The 20,693-nt window shown below is 31.4% G+C and overlaps 2 protein-coding genes across 2 annotated transcripts; both read right to left on the bottom strand.

The window, feature by feature from the left end:
* Nucleotides 1-2,539: 2,539 nt before the first annotated feature.
* On the bottom strand, nt 2,540-5,833 carry LOC105794839 (OPA3-like protein). Its single transcript, XM_012624196.2, has 4 exons — nt 5,398-5,833; nt 4,444-4,578; nt 3,532-3,618; nt 2,540-3,092 (listed from the first exon to the last, which is right to left on the bottom strand). Exons 1-4 carry the CDS (start codon nt 5,524-5,526, stop codon nt 2,934-2,936), a joined length of 510 nt encoding a protein of 169 aa, XP_012479650.1. The 5' UTR covers nt 5,527-5,833; the 3' UTR covers nt 2,540-2,933.
* Nucleotides 5,834-15,359: 9,526 nt separating this feature from the next.
* LOC105794833 (acyl-coenzyme A oxidase 3, peroxisomal) lies at nt 15,360-18,964 on the bottom strand. Its single transcript, XM_012624188.2, has 13 exons — nt 18,457-18,964; nt 18,257-18,374; nt 18,061-18,168; nt 17,731-17,903; nt 17,533-17,632; nt 17,359-17,433; nt 17,094-17,224; nt 16,625-16,760; nt 16,423-16,542; nt 16,152-16,298; nt 15,970-16,074; nt 15,783-15,884; nt 15,360-15,695 (listed from the first exon to the last, which is right to left on the bottom strand). Exons 1-13 carry the CDS (start codon nt 18,918-18,920, stop codon nt 15,450-15,452), a joined length of 2,025 nt encoding a protein of 674 aa, XP_012479642.1. The 5' UTR covers nt 18,921-18,964; the 3' UTR covers nt 15,360-15,449.
* Nucleotides 18,965-20,693: the final 1,729 nt, after the last annotated feature.

Here is a 20,693-nt window from a genome sequence, read left to right as displayed (position 1 = left end):
CAAAACACTTCTTATAAATAATATAAAATTTACTACAACTTTAGAAAGATATTTTATAAATAAGTTATGATAAAAAAACTATAACATTTTCTATTAATAAGTATACTATGTATATATATATAACATGGACACATAAATAAGTTATGTCTATACTTCTTGCCCATAATTTTTATAAGTAAATATGCTATAACACTTTTATAACATGTAAATTATTTTTAGTGATAAATCTCAAAAGTATGCATGAATTTTGATTTAATGTGCAATTGTATACATGGACTTTAATTTGATGCAATTATACATGTGAAACTCTAATTATAGTTCAAGTGTATACATGAAACTTTAATTTTGATTTAATCATACACATTTAAAGAAATAAATACATCAATTTATTTTTATATTGGATAAATATAATTATTTATGTATTCAATATATAAACATAAAATGACGTTATATCAATAATCATGTTAATAATTTACAAGAATTGGATGAAATCAAAATTTTATGTATAAAATTACACAAAATCAAAGTTCATGTATACAATTGCACATTAAATCAAAGTTCATGTGTAGTTTTGATATTTACCCTATTTTTATAATAAACTTTTGGCCATAACTTTAGAATTTTTTAATATTTAAATAATATAATTTATTGTTATAACTTTATAAAATACATGAATTATTTTTATAATATAATTTTTAAAGTTTAGAATATAAGAAAATTTTTGCCATAACCTCACAAACACTCGTACTCGTTCATGCTTATAATATAATTTTTATAAAAATAACAATTTGAAATTGGATTTGGGTATAATTATGTGTGATTACTCCAATTCTCACCCTCCCTCTAAGAATTGAAAAGTGTAATTTGGGTGCTCCAGTTGCATCTAATTCAGTGGAACCCACCAATTACAATCGTCATCTAAACATACATCCTTGTATAATTACAAGCAAGTACACCTAAATCCACTTATTAAATAGCTTTCCGAATATTATCTTAATTTGATTGTTTGAATACTGATATATTATTAAAAGGATAAATATAATCATTTAAGTATTCTACCTTATAAAAAAATAATTTTTATTTATTATGGATTAAATTATTTTTTATCAACTTGTTAAATCCTAAACATTTCTTAATAATAAATAAAAGAAAAATTAGTTAGGAGGTGTATTTTTAGAAGAGAGAGAATATAAGGACATACACACAACACAATGCTCGAAAGGAGATGTACGAATAAAAGATCACAAAGTGGATTTTGTGGATGAATATTTCTTAAGCATTAAGTCAATTACGAGAATTCAATTAAATTTTTATTAATATTTTAAACTTTCGACCTTGATATTGTATTTTAAATTTATTTTTAAAGATTTTACAAAATTATTAATATACATAAATATTTTTATAATAATATTTATTATTTATTTAAAATAATATTTCAATTATTTTTCAATTGAATTGGTATCTACTTAACTCATATTATGGTAGAAATATTTAAAATACTAAGCGTAAAAATCCTCTCAACTATTAAAAAGAGAAATAATTAATTTAATTTTAAGATTTAAAATGTTCAACCTTTTAAAAAAAATTAGGATGTTGGATAAATTTATAAAACTTTAACAGCTTAATTTTATCCAAATTAAAACTTGGGGTGATTCTAATTTTAGTCCACTTTACTATTTTTGAAAGTTGTGGTGATTTGTGTGCCATGTCCTCTTTGAAAGCAGCAAAGGTTTTAGTTTTCAGTTTTTAGTTGTGTTTCTAATCGTGTTCATGTATATACATGAGACAAGACAAGAGTGCCGCCTGAATTGTTGAGAACCATTCTCAAAGAACTTTGTCAGGATAATGTTTGCAAAATTGGACTCCAAGATGTTGAGGAGATAAACCATTCCAGACTTGGAACTTTTTGTGTATATGATGCAATGGTTCTCTTGGGCATTTGACAATAGCTTTTTGATTGACGGGTGTTCATCATCAGATTAGTCTAATGATTCAAGACTAAGATGCAAATATCAATAGTTTGATTAAGGTGATGCATCTCTAGATAGTTTTTAAATCTTTTTAGTGTTGCGGTTACTATTAAGTCAATTTAATAAAGATAATATATTTTTAAATTGCTTTTGAATCTTTTTAGTATTGCGATTAATGTCAGTTTGTTTGTGTTTTATGTATTGCATGCACTGTATTGTTTATAATTACTTTTAATGGGAAGTATTTTTTCTTTAAAAAAGTCCAATATGCTTATTATCCCTTAGTGTACTATCCATTCCTTTCCCGTAAATTTTTAAAAGGGTTTATTATCAGTATTTTACTACGTTAAATTAGATAAGAAAATAAATAGGCATTAATTAAATATTATTTTAGAAAATATTGATCATAGATAAAGGGAGGTTCAAAAGATTGAAATAAGTTCATTTTGGATGGAAGTATAAAATTAAAAAAGAAAAAAAGTGAAAAAAATCACTTGCAGTATTTCAATTAAAACTTTAAAATTATTCTAGATTTTGTTAGGAAAGAAAAACTTCAGCACCGCGATTTATTTATTTATTGTGACATTCCTTTGTCTCTCCACTTTGCCATAACTAAATCTGTGGTCATACAAGAATCACAGAATGTTACATGAAAATGATCTGTAATGCTTTAAAACATTTTGTAAAATACCAAAGCCTCCTAACATCAAGCTTTCATGTTTCAAAGGCAGCTATAAGCATCTAAACTGGAGCTTTCCAATTCCCATATGTCCAAACAAACTAAAATTCAGCAGAAGCTGAGAATTATACCCAATTGTATTATATCAGCATAAATGTTTTTCTTTTCCCCTCTCTCAAATGTCTTCTTGGAGTTTGAACAACTTCTTTGGAATATCAAAATGTTACTGAGGTCAAGTTAGGTCTTACATTGAACTTTAGAGTCAAGCTTGGTTCCTGAAATAATCAAGATGGTTTGGCTTTTACACCTTCAGCACCATGTGCATGCCTGGAGTTGAATAAATCGGCAAGTCCTCGTTGTCTTACTAGTTGCTCCAGCTCTTCAATTTTTTGTTTAATCAGCTCAACTTCTCGTGCTACATCTTCATCTTTTTGTTTCATTGCCTAGACACCAGACAATGGACAAATGATGAATTTTAATAAACCAGGAGTACAAATGCATCTGCCTTGCTATGGTGGCACGTAACATGCGAAGAATAAAAATTAATCACTTCAAAATGCATCATCACAAGAGTGAACCCATCAATTTTAGTACTACAAGCCAATTACCTTCAAAGTCAACAAGACATTGGAGGATGATTTAGTCATTACCAATTAATATAAGTTACTCTTTTTTTTTTTTTTTATCATTACAATATTGGAAGAGGGGAAAGGAGGATGATAGGGTTTAAACCCGTGTCATCTAGGTGCCAGACAGAAGTTTTAACCACTTCTCCAAGCAAGTCTTGGTAATATAATTTACTTAATTTAACAATAAAACAGATCACTGTATGAAAAAAAGGATCCAATAAAGTAGTAGCATCAATCAGAGATAAACAAATACCTCCAATTCTTGTTTGCGCTGCTCCTCTTTTCTTGCTTCTGATCTGGAGCTTCTTTGTACCTCAAAAATAATAGCAGCTCCTGCAACCTAAAGTGAGACAGAGAATAAGGATCATTCAATCTCAATTGCAGTATGATAAGTCTTGGTGTAATAAGCTATGTAAAAATTAAAGTGAGAAAAGTATGTATCAGTAAAAGATGCTTCACCCTTAAGCTAAGTATGAGAGTAAAATTCATCAACAAAAATTCAAGATGGTAATATCTATATTCTGGTGTTTCCTTTCATACTAAAAGCTCTATTAGCATCTCTCGGAGATTTCTTAACTTTAATTGCAATTTCATTAGAAGTTTGCTTGTAACAGCAACCTAACATTCATACGCCCTTTTTGATATGCTCAATCAAGTTATGGTCCCATCTCAGACCATGTGTTTTCATTAAGAGTAAAGAGAGTAATGTTTCCTAAAAGAGCTGGATGATAATAAAGGAAAAGTCACTGGTAAGTGTTTATGGTTCCTAGGTCAATTTGAAGAAAATACATGCTTTAGTTATCACACTGCACCATGAAACACTTGGAAATAAATTTCCATCTTCAGTTTTCAAAAAGCCGTAGTAGCAAGTAAACTAATGAAGCTGAAAATTCAGACCACATATAATTAGGGTTCATGTAACAAACCAACCACCCTTTTCAAATTGTTCATTCATTTGCTACATCCGAACATTAAGCAAACAGAACCTAAACAATAACAAAAAGCAACAGCCGTTTATGAACACAAAAGTGAAGGGGATCTGTCTTTTAACAATCACTTCTGTAGTGAAGGAAATGAACCCAAGCCATACACAGGAGGAATTGTAATTACAGACCCTAGTAAGCTTGAACAAGATGCTGAGAGTAAAGTGAAACAGAGAAAGTACCGTGAATACAAAAAGCTCCCCCAGAAGATCAGCAGCAGCCTGGACAGCTTTCTCCTCGTTCAAGGGGCGTATCGCAACATCAGTTGCATGACCGTAAATTCGTCTTTGCATTGTGGTTGTAAATCGATGATTTGCCTGATTCAGTATAAAAAACAAAACATCCTTAAAATGAAAAAAAAAAAAACTTTATATTTTGCAATCTAGGTAAGAAAAGACATTTTCCTGAATTTCATTGGGAGTGGTGGAACAACATAAAATTGAACTAAACAACAATTATGGGTATTATTGATCAGAACTTTTCCATCATTGGATAATACATCTTACTTTAAGTCTGAAATCATTGAAGACAAAATAGAACAGTCAAGGCAGTTTAACAACATAAGAAAAAAGCTCATGCCCCTCCAGCATGCAAAATTGATCCTTCCCACTCAGGGAAGAAAACCCAGAAGAAGCATATCTTTGAACTATAGACAAGAAACTCTGGATGTAGAATGCAAACCAGTATCACATCAAAGTCATAGTCTGAATATTAATGGCCAAAATGTACTAATTACCAGCCTATTAAATAACCAACAGCAGCTGGAGCCTGGAGCAAGCATGCAATTAAATAGAATCTAATCAGGTTTTAAAAGTTCAATTACACAGCATCGAAAGCCCTGACAAGTTAAAATGTACTCAATTGGAAGTGTTGAAATTTATGGAAACCTTTCAGTGAGGATAAAAGGAATGCTACGAATTATACAACATAGAAACTTAACACACTCTTAATATCAGATCAAATATAACTGAAGGGTAGAGGGAACGTTAACCAGAGATCATAGAATTACCCAGTAAGAAAAAGTGCCGAAGAGAAACAACATCGAAAATAAGCTAACAAGAAACTAGTTAAAACAATAATAAAGTAATAACCCGGATATGATTGAAGGAAAGTGAAAAGAAAAGAAGGGGGGAAACCTGGGCAATATTGATGATCAATTGCCGGAATCTGGGATGTAAACCAGCATCTTTCTTGAGACGATTAGCAATGGGTTTGCAAGCGGTTTTCAGCGCAAGAGTTCCTAGCTTTACTACGGGCAGTATCATCTCATCTACCCGCTCACTCTAATTTTTAGTTTTCTCAATTCTGTTGCTGGTATTGGTCTCTTTTCTTTACAGTTTTTGGGTTTTTGAAAGATAGATTTAAGCTTTGATTTTCATCAGAGAACAGACATAAAGTATTCGATGCTTTGACTCAAAGAGTGTTGGAATACATTTCCAGAAGAATCAAGATTTAAAGAGTGAGAACGTAGAGGGTAGTCACTGTGGTGTGGGCGTATGGGCATTTTGTGGAAGGTCGATCGTTTCCGTCTTCTTTGAACCCATGATACTTGGTTCCTCATCCTCATCATGGCTCCGCTCCATACAAAATTTGGTAAACTATAAAAATAGTTATTTTTGTTTACATCATGTTATATTTTGGTCAAAAATATTACGTTTTAGTCACTTATGTTATTATTTTGTTACGAAATGATCACTCTTCCGTTAAGTTCTGTTATCTCACTAACCGTAGTCCTACGTGGCAGTCCAACTAGATTTTAAGTGCCAACTTAGATTTTCTAATGAGATGAGAATAAATTTTTAATTAAATAAATTTAATTAATTAAAAATTTTAAACCCTAAATCTTAGTTAAAAAAAGAGTTCTATCTCCCTTTTTTTTAGTTTTCTTTTTCAGCATACCCTTCCTCGGAACTACTGTGACTGTGTTCCTCCTCATGCCCGGTTGTTTCAAATGTTAAAAAAATCAGAACTTGAACTACTTTTCCTACCCTTGTCTTCAAGCAACTCAGCAAATATTCCCATTTGAATCTCATTCTCACTAAAGCTTTCATTTTTCTCTTTAATGAGTCTTCCTTTCTCAACCAAACCCTCCATTTCAATTTGCTGTTCTTCAAAAGGACCAGGTGAAGGACAAAACACAGAGTGATTTACTATCATACCACTATACTCTAACCTCTGTGAGCAACACACATTGGACTCCATAGCTTTGTAACACAAGCTTCTAAAAGATTTTGAAACCCAAAAGCTGTTAGCTTTTAGCTTTGGCGCAGGCATTCAAAGTTTCAACTGGTGATATTGCTGTTGTTGCTGCTGTTTGGTAGAGCTATTTACTCTTGGTTGGTGAAAGCTCCTCCATCCATAAGGTCGCCAACATGTCTACTTCAATGGGTTAAAGTGGAAGCAAAAAAAAAAAAATGCAGAGAAATTTGGTGTGGGGTTTTCCTTCTTTTTCCTTTTATCTTTTTTTTGATGTTACAGAAAAAAGGTAGAAGCTTTATGTTCTTAAATATATGGAGTCAAGCTATTGATGATTACTGAGACCTGCTCAAAGACATGACTGCTTTCTTAGTCAACCGAAAAATAAAACTAAAAAAAAGGGAGATGAACGGTTTTTTAATTAAAATTTAGGGTTTAAAATTTTTAATTAATTAAATTTATTTAATTAAAAATTTATTCTTATTCTATTAGGAAATTTAAGTTGACACTTAAAATCTAGTTGGACTGCCACGTAAGATTACCGTTAATGAGATAACAGAACTTAACGGAAAAATGACCACTTCGTAACAAAATAATAACATAAGTGACTAAAACGTAACATTTCAAACATAAGTGACTAAAACGTAACATTTCAAACATAAGTGACTAAAATGTAACCGAAGGCAAACAAAAGTGACTATTTTTGTAGTTTACCCTACAAAATTTTAGGTACGTTTTTTAAGTTTAGGCTCAAATTTAAAATTAGTCTTAAAATTTTATCAGTTTGATTTGGATTAAAAATATTAAATTTGTGTCGATTTAGTTCATTGGTATTAAATTTTAGATTATTTTTATATAAAATAAATTTAAAAATATAATACATTAAATATATTAAAAACATGAATGTGTTTGAACAAATTAAAATTTATTAAAATATTTTATACTTAAATAATACATGATTGTTGTAACTTAGCAGACAAATGGCTCTAAAATAGTAACAAAATTATAAAAAAAAGAGTTATACAATATACAAATAATAACAACAAAATAGCAGCAAAGCAACAACAAAATAGCTAATTCGGGCCAAGCTCGGGTTAAAAAAATCTTACTCGAAGCATAGCCCATTTAGGAGACATGCCTTATTTTTCGTTCAAGCTCATTTTTCATGCCCACATTTTAGCCCAAACTCTCCCACTTTTCAGACGGACCTTCAAGCTTGGGTAGGTGGCTAGACTCATGATAAGTCTAAATTGGAACACTGTAAGAGATTTATTTTTGGTATAAATTCAAATATAGTCTCTAATATTTACTCCTTTTCTCATTTTGATCCTAATTGTTTTTTTATCACTTCAGCCCTCATTCTTTAAAAATTAGTCAAATTGCCTTTTTTTTTAGATTAAAATTTTGATCATACCATTAAAATTATAATGGCATTGATGTGATAACTCTTGTAATAGTCCATGAGTACTTCATAAAAAATAAAAAAATGTATTAAAGAATTTCACAAACTTAAAAATGTTTATATATATATTTAAAAATCTATGTTAATAACGAAGTACTAGTAAATTACCACATAAGTTGTCACATTAGTGTCGTTAATATTGTAATAGTTTAATTAGCTTATCCGTAAAAAATAATTTAACTAAAATTTGATTAAGAGTCAAGTGATAAAAATAGTATCAAGATCAAAGTGAAAAATAGATAAATATTAATAAGCTGTTATAAAATAAAGAGAGATGAAGAGAATAAAAAACAAAGAAAATATGAAAGTAATAGATAATGTACTTTATTGATCAAATGGGATGATTACAATGCTTCATCAAAGTCTCTATTTATAGGCATAAGAAGTATAAAAGAAGTAGAGATCTAATTCTAATAACTATTAGAATTTAAAGTACATCAAAACTTTATATTTATCATGATGGACATCCACTTAATAAGATATTCATAACACTCCCCCTTGGATGTCCATTGGTAGATAATGTGCATTGTTAAAACTTTATTAGGAAAAACCCTGTGGGATTAAAAATCTAATGAATGAAAAATAATACACAATCTTCTATCACAGGTTGCCTCGTTAAAAACCTTTACTAGGAAAACCCAATGAGACAAAACATTGGTTAAAGGAAAGAGTACAACTTGTTTTTAGACTCCCCCTGATGGCAACATTATATTATATCTTTGAGTCGACGCATTCCAATCTTGTGTAGTAGTCTTTCAAATGTTAAAGTTGGCAATGCCTTAGTAAAAAGATCTGTTAAATTCTCACTAGAACGAATTTGTTGAACATTTATATCACCTATTTTCTCAAGATCATGGGTGAAGAATAATTTTGATGAAATATGTTTCGTTCTATCACTTTTGATATAACCACCCTTCAATTGAGCTATACATGCTGTATTATCTTCATATAAGATAGTTGATATCTTTTCTTGTAAATGCAAATTACATATCTTCTGGATATGTTGGGTCAATAACCTTAGCCAAAACACTCTCGACCTGCCTCATGCATTGCAATTATTTCTGCATGATTGAAGAAGCGACAAGTAATGTTTGCTTTGTTGAATGTCATGATATGGCAGTACCCCCACATGTAAATAAATATCTTATTTGAGATCGACCTTTATGTGGATCTAATAAGTATTCAGCATCAGCATAGCCAAATAATAGGGATTTTGAATCATTTGAATAAAATAATCCCATATCAATGGTCCCTCTGAAATATCTAAATACATGTTTAATTCCATTCCAATGTCTACATGTTGGAGAAAAACTAAATCTTGCTAACAAGTTTATAGCGAAAGTTATATTAGGTCTTGTGTTGTTTGTAAGATACATCAATGCCCTATGGCACTTAGATATGGTACTTCAGGACCAAGAAACTCTTCATCATTCTCGCAAGGACGAAATTGATCTTTATTCACATCTAACGATTGCACAACCATTGGAGTACTTAATGGGTGTGATTTATCCATATAAAATTTCTTTAATATCTTTTCCATATAAGTTGATTAGTGAACATGAATTTCATCTTTTAAATGCTTGATTTGTAATCCAAGATAAAATTTTGTTTTTCCAAGATCTTTATCTCAAATTCTTTCTTTAAATAATTTATTATATTTTGAAGCTCTTCAGGAGTTCCAAAAATATTTAGATCATCAACATAAACAACAATTATCATAAAATCTGATCCAAACCTTTTTATAAAGACACATGGACAAATTGGATCGTTTTTGTAACCTTCTTTTAACAAGTACCCATTAAGATGATTGTACCATATACGTGTAGGTTGTTTTATTCCATATAAACTTTTCTTTAATCTGATCGAGCAATTTTCTCAAAAAACTCTATATCTTTTTGGGATTTTAAATCCTTCAAGGATTTTCATATAAATTTTACTATTAAGTGTACCATATAAATATGATGTAACAACATCCATTAGATGCATGTCAAGTTTTTCACGTACTGCCAGACTAATAAGATATCTAAACATGATTGCATCCACCACAAGAGAATATGTCTCTTCATAATCAATGCCGGGCCTTTGCGAAAATCCTTGTGCTACAAGACGAGCTTTATAACTTACGTCTTTTATTTCGTTTTCACACAAATACCCATTTATATCCTACCGGCTTTTACACCTTTAGGTGTTTGGACTACAAGTCCAAAAACTTCATGTTTAGAAAGTGAATTTAATTCTACTTGAATTGCATCTTTCTATTTTGGCCAATCTTTTCTATTTTTACATTCCTTAGTAGATTTAGGCTCAAGATCCTCATTTTATTTTATTATCTCAATAGCAATATTATAAGCAAAATTGTTATCGACAACTATATTTTTTTTCAATTCCATCTTTTTCTCGTATTGACATAACTTATCGAGATTTCTTTATTTTCATCATTTTCATTTTCACTTTTAGGTACCTAAATCTCTTCTTAAGTTTTATAATTAGTTATGTCACGGGTCTCTTCAGGAACCCCTGCCTCCACTATATGATCATCTTGAATGTTTACTCCTTTACTTTTACGAGGATTTTTGTCTTTGGAACCAACCGGTCTTCCACGCTTCATGCATGGATTATTTTCTTTTGCATTAATAGTTTGCCCTATTAGGACATCAATTTGTATTAGAGCATTTTCAGCTGGTATGTAAGATTTAATAAATCTAGTAGTTGATTTGTAAAATGAATCATTTATTGAACTTCTGGTTCACATTGCTTTGTACGAGGATCTTAGACATTGGTAATTCATTTCAAGTACTTTATTGATCTAGCTTTTTATTTTCTCCCCCTAATGTTGGGAAAACTGATAACTCATGACATAACTAAATATCAAATTAATAGCTCAAAAATATTATAAGGAGACTCATATAAATATAGATTCCCAATCTCTTATGATCACTCATCTTTATGCGTTGTGGTGGAGTAGTTGGAACATATACCGCACATCCAAAAATTGTAATATGGGAAATATTTGGCTCTTGACCAAAAATCAATTGTAATGGGGAGTATTTATAATTTATTGGCTTGATGCGTACATGTAAATCAATACAATCTCATGCTGAAATAGAAAGTTTTGTTCTCATAAGTAATGATTTAGCTATTAGTTGGAGGCATTTGATAAATAATTCAGCTAAATTATTTTGTGTGTGAACATGAGTTACAGGATGTCCAACTTTTATCCCAATTGACATGCAATATTCATTGAAAACTTGGGATGTAAACTTACTAACATTAGCAAGATGAATTGTTTTAATTTCATAATTTGAAATTAATCATTTAAACAAGTAATCTCACAAACGACAGGTTGCGAGTTGATAACGCATATGGTTATTTTGTAGATGCATGTACCAAAATCATATAATATCAAAACCATCCACATGGTGGATGAATGGACCCATATTCATTTTAGAAATGCAAAACATTAAATCTCAACTTTAGCTAGTGAGTTTCTAAGAATCAATTTTCATTGAGAACAAGCAACAAATAAGAATTCTTTAAATTAAAGAATCTTTTGGTTCTATAATGAATGTCATATAAATTCTCAATTAATTTTCGCATCATATATGATCCAGAATAGGGGTGAGCAAAACTCGATTCGACTCGAAAAAATCGAAAAAAAATTCGAATTTCGAGTTAAACGAATCGAGTTATTCGAATCAACTCGAATTTTTTTTTTTGAATTTCGAGTTCGAATCGAGTTGAGTTTTCGAATTCGAATAACTCGAATAATTCGAATATCAAACTATAATATTTTACATTTTTACCCCAAACTCCCAAACCTTTTTACTTTTCCCTCAAAACTTTTACTCCTTCCCACTTTTCCCCCAAAACTTTTACTCTCCTCCCCTCCCAACCCCCCAATCTACCCAAAATCCATTTCCCACCAAAATTTTACTCTCCTATTTATTTTTTTCTCAAAATTTTACTCCCCAAAACTCTCAAAACCTTTTATTTTCCCCCAAAATTTTTACTCCCTCCCACTTTTCCCCTAAAACTTTTATTCCCTTCTCATCCCACCTCCCATCTATCCCAAACCCTCCCCCTCCATTTTTTTAAATATTTTCCCTCCAAAATTTTACTCCCCCTATTTACTTTTCCTCAAACTTTTATTCCCCAAATTTTTTTATTTTCCCCTAAACTTTTACTTCTCACCCTTTACTCTCAAATAAAAAATCAAAATTATCCAAAAAAAAATACTAAACATAAATAGTAATAATTTTATTTATATCTACTATTTATATTATTAAATTAAATTTCACATTTTATATTATTTATATTATTGAATTGTTTAGTCATATTGAATATTTATATTAAAATTGAATTATTAATTATGCCATAAAATATTCGTGTTAAAATTTTATATTGGTATCAATTTCACATTTTATTTTTAAAATAACTTTTATTAAAAATCATATTTTTACATTTAATATATTTTTAATTCTAAAATACATAGTGATAAGAATCAAGATAATTGAAACAACTAAGCAAGCAAAGAAACTAACCAGTATATAAAAAATTAATAAATAAATTATGAAATGATGAAAGTTAATAAAAAATTTGATTAAGGTGGACAAATTTTATTACGATGGGTGACAATGGTTACAAGGACCCAAAATTATTTTTTAAAATTTAACTCGAACAAATATATTCGATTCAATTCGATTCGAATTCCATCTCACTCGACTCGATTCGAGAAAACTTCAAATAAAGTTAGGATGATAAAATGATATTCGATAACTCGATTAACTCGAAAATTTTCGATTCGATTCGATTCGATTCGATTCGATCGAATGCTCACCCCTAATCCAAAATGGTCTAATTGGTCACGCCAAGTAGTAAATACATTTGTATTAGTAAACTTCTGGTTTACTTTAACATTTGTTTCAATTGTACTAAATTGTAACAAATTGATAATTTATTATCATTCATTTTAATTTGTATTCACAAATAAGTACTGTTGTGACATTTACTACTGGAAATGTCTAAATCAATATGAAGCCTATAATGCTACTAAGTCAATAAATATAATTTCCAAAAAAATATATGCAATATTCACTTCAGGGAATATGCCAAAATCTTCAAATGCCTAAAAATCTATTAATAGCAAACTTTAAAAGTGGGTCTTATTTTCCAGGTGTACAACAAGTACATAACCAATGACTTTTCATACATAAGTTTTCTCTTTTACAAGTTCTCATAAGTAATATTTTTCCACGTAATTTTAATAAGAACTTATTCTGAATACTGTAGAGTTATACTTATAGTTTTTAAAAACTTGTAACTTCAGGTGCAACCAACCATAACGAGCTTTAGATAGAATTATCACATTCTATTGCTCATAAGTAAATCTTTCACAGTCAAATATTTTGCTTTCAACCCTTTATAGGGATGATAACAAAAAATATCACAAAGATTATAAAATAAATATAAATTAATAACCCAATTCCTTTTTGTATTCATATAAAGTATAATATTTTTCTCATTCATAATCTCAATATGAGATCCATTACAAATATATTTTAAAAGTAATGCATTAACAATCACAAATTTTGGACTTTTTAGATATTGATATATTAGCTCTTGAGCATTCAACTAATTTTGTACTATCAAATATTTGAATAATATTTATTTGTTTCAGTACCAACTAAAATAAATATTTTCTATCCGTAATGATAAAATTCATTACTACATTTTCATATCCTTCCTCAAAGAATATTAATGAAACAAAATATTTGGCTATACACCACATATGTGGCCAATAATATTTCATATCACATTGATAACATAAGTTATCTTTACCATTTGAAAATAATCTTGAGAACTCTCATTGTTCTTTTATTTATTATTATATTTTCACTTTTAGTGGTCTATGAGTATATCTTTTATTGTTTTTATATTTGCATTCATTTCGTGGAATGCAATAAATCTAGTAGGATAGACTTCTAAACGCCTCTATTGATTTTTTATTTCATAATCTCCATTGTAAACATATGTAGATTTTAAATCGAATCTATCCATTCACGTTGTCATGATTATTCTCCAATTATAATATATATAATATAATAAATCACGACCACTATTACAAGTAGTAAAACAACTTTGTTTTTGTAATAACATTTATAATCTAATAGTAAAAATCATTTAATAAACAATCAAAATTTTGGTGTACGACGCTTGAAAATTTTCCGATACACATTGTACCAAATTTCAATACCACATATATATATATATATAAATATATATATTATAAAATATTATCTTGGTCTAATAAGATATTTATAAGTTCAATTTAAAATATATCATACAATCATTCAACATTAGCAAGTTAATAAGGCTCAATAGACCCTATCAAATTTCCCTTTAATCAACAATAATAGATTAATAACACTTTCCACCATAATTTTAATAAAATTTCAAAAATATTTAATAATAAGAATTTAATAATCAAACTTTTAAACATCTAAATATTATGCATGATATAACTTAATTAAGAAAAACTTCAAAAGAATGATTTCCCAAAAAATAGAGAAAACATACCATATTAATAGCAAACATATCTAATCAACAATTATATCTTTTACATAAAAAAATTAACCTAGCAACGCAAAAATCAAATACCATCGAATGTGAAATTATATCAAATAAAATTAATAGTAGTCATACCTTAATTGAAAAAAAAATATAGTCGAAATATAAAAGTTTTTTTACCAAATCTATACTTTATTCATGCTTGTACAATAAATCAAAGATCGGGGATAAGAACCATAATCTATTCTGAGATTGAATCTTTCAACATCTCGAAGATGAAGTTCTAAGGGTGAAAGTTTAAGGTGAATAGAATTTGATTTGTGGGAAGACTTTTGAAAGATTTAAAAAAAAAAACAGAGTATCATCGTGCTGATAACGTATTATAATATAAAGAGAGATTGAGAGAATAAAGAACAAACAAAATATGAAAGTAATAGAGAATGTACTTTGTTGATCAAATGGGATGATTGCAATGCTTCATCAGAGTCTCTAATTATAGGCATAAGAAGTATAAAAGAAGTAGGGATCTAATTCTAATAACTATTAGAATTTAAGTACATCAAAAGTTTATCTTTATCACGATGGACATCCACTTAATAATATATTCACAACAATAACTAAATTTATTGTTATAACTACAACTATTATTTATTATATCCTTGTTTAGGGATGTAGAGCAGCAAAATTACTGTTGGCTTGTTTTTCAGCTTTTCCTTTTCTTTCTCTGTTATCATTGGTTTGTTAAATTAGTAGCGATGCATGAAATATAAATTCATATAACAATAATACATACTACAAAACACCAATCCATTTAATAGTAACCAATATATTTATTTATACAATAAACAGTTTACACACTGTTGCATTGGCTATAAAATCTGATGAAGGCTAGCTTATTAAAAGAGTGGCTGGCAATGAGTAGTAGACCTTTGGTTTAACTGGAATTGGTAGAACAACGCCCTATCAATGCTGAATTGAAGACCATGAGTTTGCATCAATCCAGTTAAATGCTATAGGGCTCAGAAAAGCATCAGGAATGCCAAAGGAACTGACTAAAGCAAGTGCGTGTGGTCGAAGTTCACCGCAGACTTTCGTTATTTCGCTCCTTACAGCAGCAGCATTCTCCACTGATAGATACCCATATCGGAGAAACGAAGCATCTTCCACACAAATTAAGCCATACAATGATCTCACCATACCTAGGACATCCTGCAGAAGAACAAAATGAAGAACCTGGCTAATGCACAAAATACTAGATTAGACTGAATATCAAGCAGATGCTCATATTAGGTTCACCTTCAATGAACTAGCGGCTAAAGTTGCTTCTGCCTCAGCAAAAGCTTGAAATATAGATCGATCTGTGAAAGCTCTGCCCAAGTCCTCTGCTATCTGATAACTCTGGCGTACAGAAGTGCTGTCAGAATTAGACTAAAAGGTGAAGAAAAAGAAAAGCAATTTAAATAAACATAAAGTGCTTCTTTACCATATTGAAGGCATGCTCTTTACTTGGTCCCTTGGCTTGATAGTGTGAGATCTCAGCTGCGAAACGATTTAAAAGATCTCTCTCCCTTAAGCACAAGGCATCCATCTGATAAATGCCAATGGTCAGAGATAGCCACAAATTTTAATATGGAACATTAAGAATGGCACAGCTGATTATATTACCTGGAATTGACTGGAACGGAGAGCAGTGCTAGTAAGCTGTGATGGAATGACAGGGCAGGGCTTATTCATGTGCTCTAACCCCAGACCCTTGAAAGCCTTTTTTCTCTTCTTAGCTGCCACATATTCAGCGAGTAGAGCCTTGCTTATCTGAGTTAACATGTTCAATCCATAAGTTTCATCGTTTCGACCATAGTTTGCAATAATTTCAATATTTATAAACTTGATGTGTGTGATTCAGATGAATAGAATATGAAACGAAAAACAAATGTACCTGCTGCATCAAAATATTGTTGTCTCCCTCAAAAGTGGATTGAACATCAAATTCAGCTTTCCATTGACCGACATGATTCTCGGTCCTTAACCCTTGTCCTCCACAAGCTTCACGGCATTCCTGAAGCATTCGACAATTGAACCTCTGTAATGACACTTACTGTTAACATATCCAACTTAATTCATGATCATTTGTTGCTCACCTGAAGTATATGCAAGTTATTCCAAGTAAAAGTAGCTTTGAATGCACTTGAAAATATATGAATGGTTTTGTATGACTGCGGTGTCCTCTTCACGAAAAGCTTTTTCAAGTAATGTGATGCAAAACTCATAGCATAGCTGCAGCACAAAAGGGCAAAGAAATATATGTTGTTAGTAGCCAAATAAATAACCCTGTCTTGATTATCTAAACTTCTAAACTAAAGCTACACTCAAAGATATAAGAAAATAACATGATCAACCTGTGATACTCCCTTAGGACATTAAATGCTTAGCAAAATGCCCATAAAACATACATTTTCTCTATTATATGTATAGAAAAGAATAACTTGTCCACAAAGCAAGTAAAAGAAATTGTAGCATGACTAACCATGAAGTGCAAAACAAAAACTTATCTCCATAAGAGCTTCAGTAGAATACATATTGCATAAGATAAACTGCAGATATACTTACGTCTTCGCAAGGAGAGGCAAGAGTCGTCGTTGATAACTTGGATAATCAAGCAATAAGACCTCGGGTTCATTTGGTTTAAGAGAAAAAGCCCGTCTTGTTAGCGCATACCTTATGGCAATTGTTAAGCCAGCCTAAAACACAGAGAAATGACATGATATGAATGAGTCAATGACCTTATCATTGGGTATCAGTGGCCTGCCACTCCACACCCCGAAAGCCAAAATATGCAGTACTCATCTACCAATAAAAAAATTACTAAAGATACCTTTGATATATAAACGGTACTGGTTGCAATACTAACACGACCTATTGTCAGAGGGGCCAGGAATGCAGCAAATCTCTGAATCAAAGCAGCAACCATTTAAGAGCCACCAATACATTACTAAACAGGATCCTGTTGTGGTACAGTACACAACATTAGAAGCAGACACGAGTGTACCTGATCTGGGTCGTTAATTGAACTTAGGTATTTTCCATCAGCTGAAACATCAGCTACTGAATTTAACAAGTTCTGTCTGGGCACTCGAACATTGTCAAACCTGAAATTGCAAATGTAAACCTTTAAATTATAATTTTCCAAGGAAACAAAAATATTAGAGTTCATACCACAGAAAAAGAAGTGTAGGTTTATAATTACCAGATTCGACCATTATCGACACCGTTTAGACCAATTTTACGACCACAGTCAGCAATCCGAACGTTTTGACATAGATAACCATCAGCATCCCTGATTTGGGCTATAAATGCATGAACTCCTTGATTGCTTCCGTTGATATTTAGCTGTGAAAACACGATTGCATGTGTTGCATGCTATAGAGCAAAGCAACAGTAGAAGCATACGATGTCAGCATATAGGCAAAACCGTGGAAATGACAATAAAATCAGTTGGATAAAAATTTCATATGTGCAACAGAAGCTAAAAAGACAGAACAGGAAGAAATGGTATTTGGTTCTAAGAGAAGCATACATTGGCTGCCCCACCAATCCAAAACTTCTGAGCTGATTCACATGGAGTATTAATCACAAACTCCTGTGTATTTGAATCATATGTTGTTACTGTTTCAACTCCGCGAACCTAAAAGCAATATACCGGAATAAATCAGGGAAATGAAAGAGTAGAAGGTTCTATAAAGAATTCAGATTAAAGCTCGACTCAGACATACATTACTTCCATGCCCCAACTCAGACATGGCAAAGCAGCCCTTGACGACGTGAGCTTCGGTGTCCCTCAGCCACTTGTCATGATGGTGTTTGGTACCGAAAACTTGGACTGCACCGCCCCTGGAAACATCAAATTGTACAGTTCGAAAGCTAATAAAACGAAAGAACAAGCTTTGAAACAAACAGGAAAGGGATAGCACACCACAAGAAGAAGTGAACTGCGAGCATAGTTCCCATGGAATGATCGAAGGTACCAAAAACCTCAAAGCTAGCGAACTTCCTCAACTCAATCTCTTCACCTTGCTCCGTTAACCATCCTTTGAACGCCCCTCTTTCGAACAAGTAGTCAATGCGCTTCAACGTTATCTCTCTTTGCTGCTCCATGGGCTGGTTATAGTCAGGCGATACGAACACCTTCCCTCCCCTCACTCTGGGGTTGAACAACTTGCTCTGGCTCATCATCCCAAAAAGCCGGTCCCTTACCTCCAAGTGGTGCCCGTCGATTAGCCGCCGCATCTCCTTGGTGTCAAATGCGTACTTTTCGGAAAGTTCCGGGAGAGTGTAGTTGAAACAGGCGTTTGAAGAAAGAGATGTTTGGACAGGCGAAGGAGAGGATTGGAGGAGATGATCGGTTAGTATTTTGGTTCTTTCAAAAGCTCGATCCATTGGGCAAAATTCAAGAAGAAGAAGAAGAAGATGATGATGATGAAAGGAAGGATTGGAGCGTTTTAAAATGGGGGGGTTTAACCGTTAATTGTTCATTTACGCGCGAACGCCGGAGGTAGACAAAAATACCATATTTTGATTTAGTTCCCTAATGGGATTCAAACATAAACAAATTGAAATAAAAGGCTCTTTTTGTATCTTTCGCACACAAATTATTCCTAAAAGACAAACAACATAGAATTGGAAATATCGAGGGATTTTCGTAAACTCAAAATTCTTTTACATTAATTTAATCTTTGAAGTTACTAATACCATTGGAATTATAACAATAAAAAATGATTTCACAATTTCAATTTTATCATTAAAGCTTTATACATACGGACACAAGACTTTATTGATATTAAATTTTAGGTAAAACTACTTGTCCAGTCCTTCTCAATTTAATTCTATCAATTTTGAATGGGAGTAACAAAGACAATTAATGTTTTCTATTCATTATACACAATTTTAATTGATATAGTAAATTAAGCTCTTAATATTTACATATTTTATCAATTTAAATAGATAGAATGCATAACTTTATTATTATATCAATAAAAATTATGTAAAATTTATGACAAACATTATTGTTGTAATTAATTGTTCTTATTGCTCACTTTTTTTCCAAAATTAAGTTGCTCTTAGAGGAAATATCAAAATTAAAAGATTATGGGCATACCCCCACCACATCCAGAAGCAGGTGTTGATAGGATAATTTGGGGAGGTTTAACGACGGGTTCTTTTACTGTTAAAAATACCTATGGGAAAATTAAGGAAGGATCTTGGAAATTGAAGGAAGGTGCATGAAAGATCCCTTGGAAGTTCAAAGGTCCCCAAAGGGTAAGATTTTTCATTTGGCTGGTACTCAAACCAAGATTGCTCACCAATGTAGAAAGAGTTTGTCGGGGTTTGGGGCATAGTTCGGCTTGTGGAGTTTGTGCATATATCTCTGAAGATTTGCTACATGTCTTAAGTGATTGTCCGACAATGAGAGATATTTAGAATCTCTTGATTCCCTGATCGGCCTAACATGTTTTACTCTAGTAACATACATGAGTGGATTATAGCCAATTTGTATAATCAGTATGATTTTTGCTTTGGGGATGTCTTTTCGGGATTATCATCTAACGTATTTGGAAGAATCATAACCTCTTTATCTTTCAGGATGCGTCATGTAGTAGTTTTGATATTATCAGAGCCTCATATAGTTGGACCAAACATGTTTTGAAGACTGATCAGAGTCATCTGAATACAGGGAGGAAGATGACCTTGTGCTTTCATTTGCCAGGAGGTTGGGTTTTTTTAAATACAGATGGTTCCGTTAGGCTTGAGGATGATTCTGCAACAGCAGGAGGGGTTGTGAGAAATCGAAATAGGGAGTGGATCATTGGTTATAACAGATTTTTGGGAAGCTGTTTAATGTTTGAGGTTGAATTGTGGCGTATATTGGATGGTTTAAGTACCCTAATTGATCATGGTTTGGATAATGTGATGGTTCAGACAGATAGTCTTGAAGTGATGATGGGCATTTGAGAGAGTTGTACAAGAGGGTCCAATACGGCTCTGATTAAGAGTATTCGTCAAATACTATCTCAGATTTCTCACTGGAATATTTATTGTATACCCAGAGAAGAGAACCAGGAAGCTGATAGACTTGCCAAGATGGCTCACTTGGAAAGTTAAGGTTTGTGAATGCTTGGAAGACCCTTGTTTGGGGAGTTAAGCTAGTTGGCG

Source organism: Gossypium raimondii, chromosome 3 (assembly GCF_025698545.1).
Source record: "Gossypium raimondii isolate GPD5lz chromosome 3, ASM2569854v1, whole genome shotgun sequence".
NCBI classification, from domain to species: domain Eukaryota; kingdom Viridiplantae; phylum Streptophyta; class Magnoliopsida; order Malvales; family Malvaceae; genus Gossypium; species Gossypium raimondii.
This window is presented reverse-complemented; position numbering and strand designations above follow the sequence as displayed.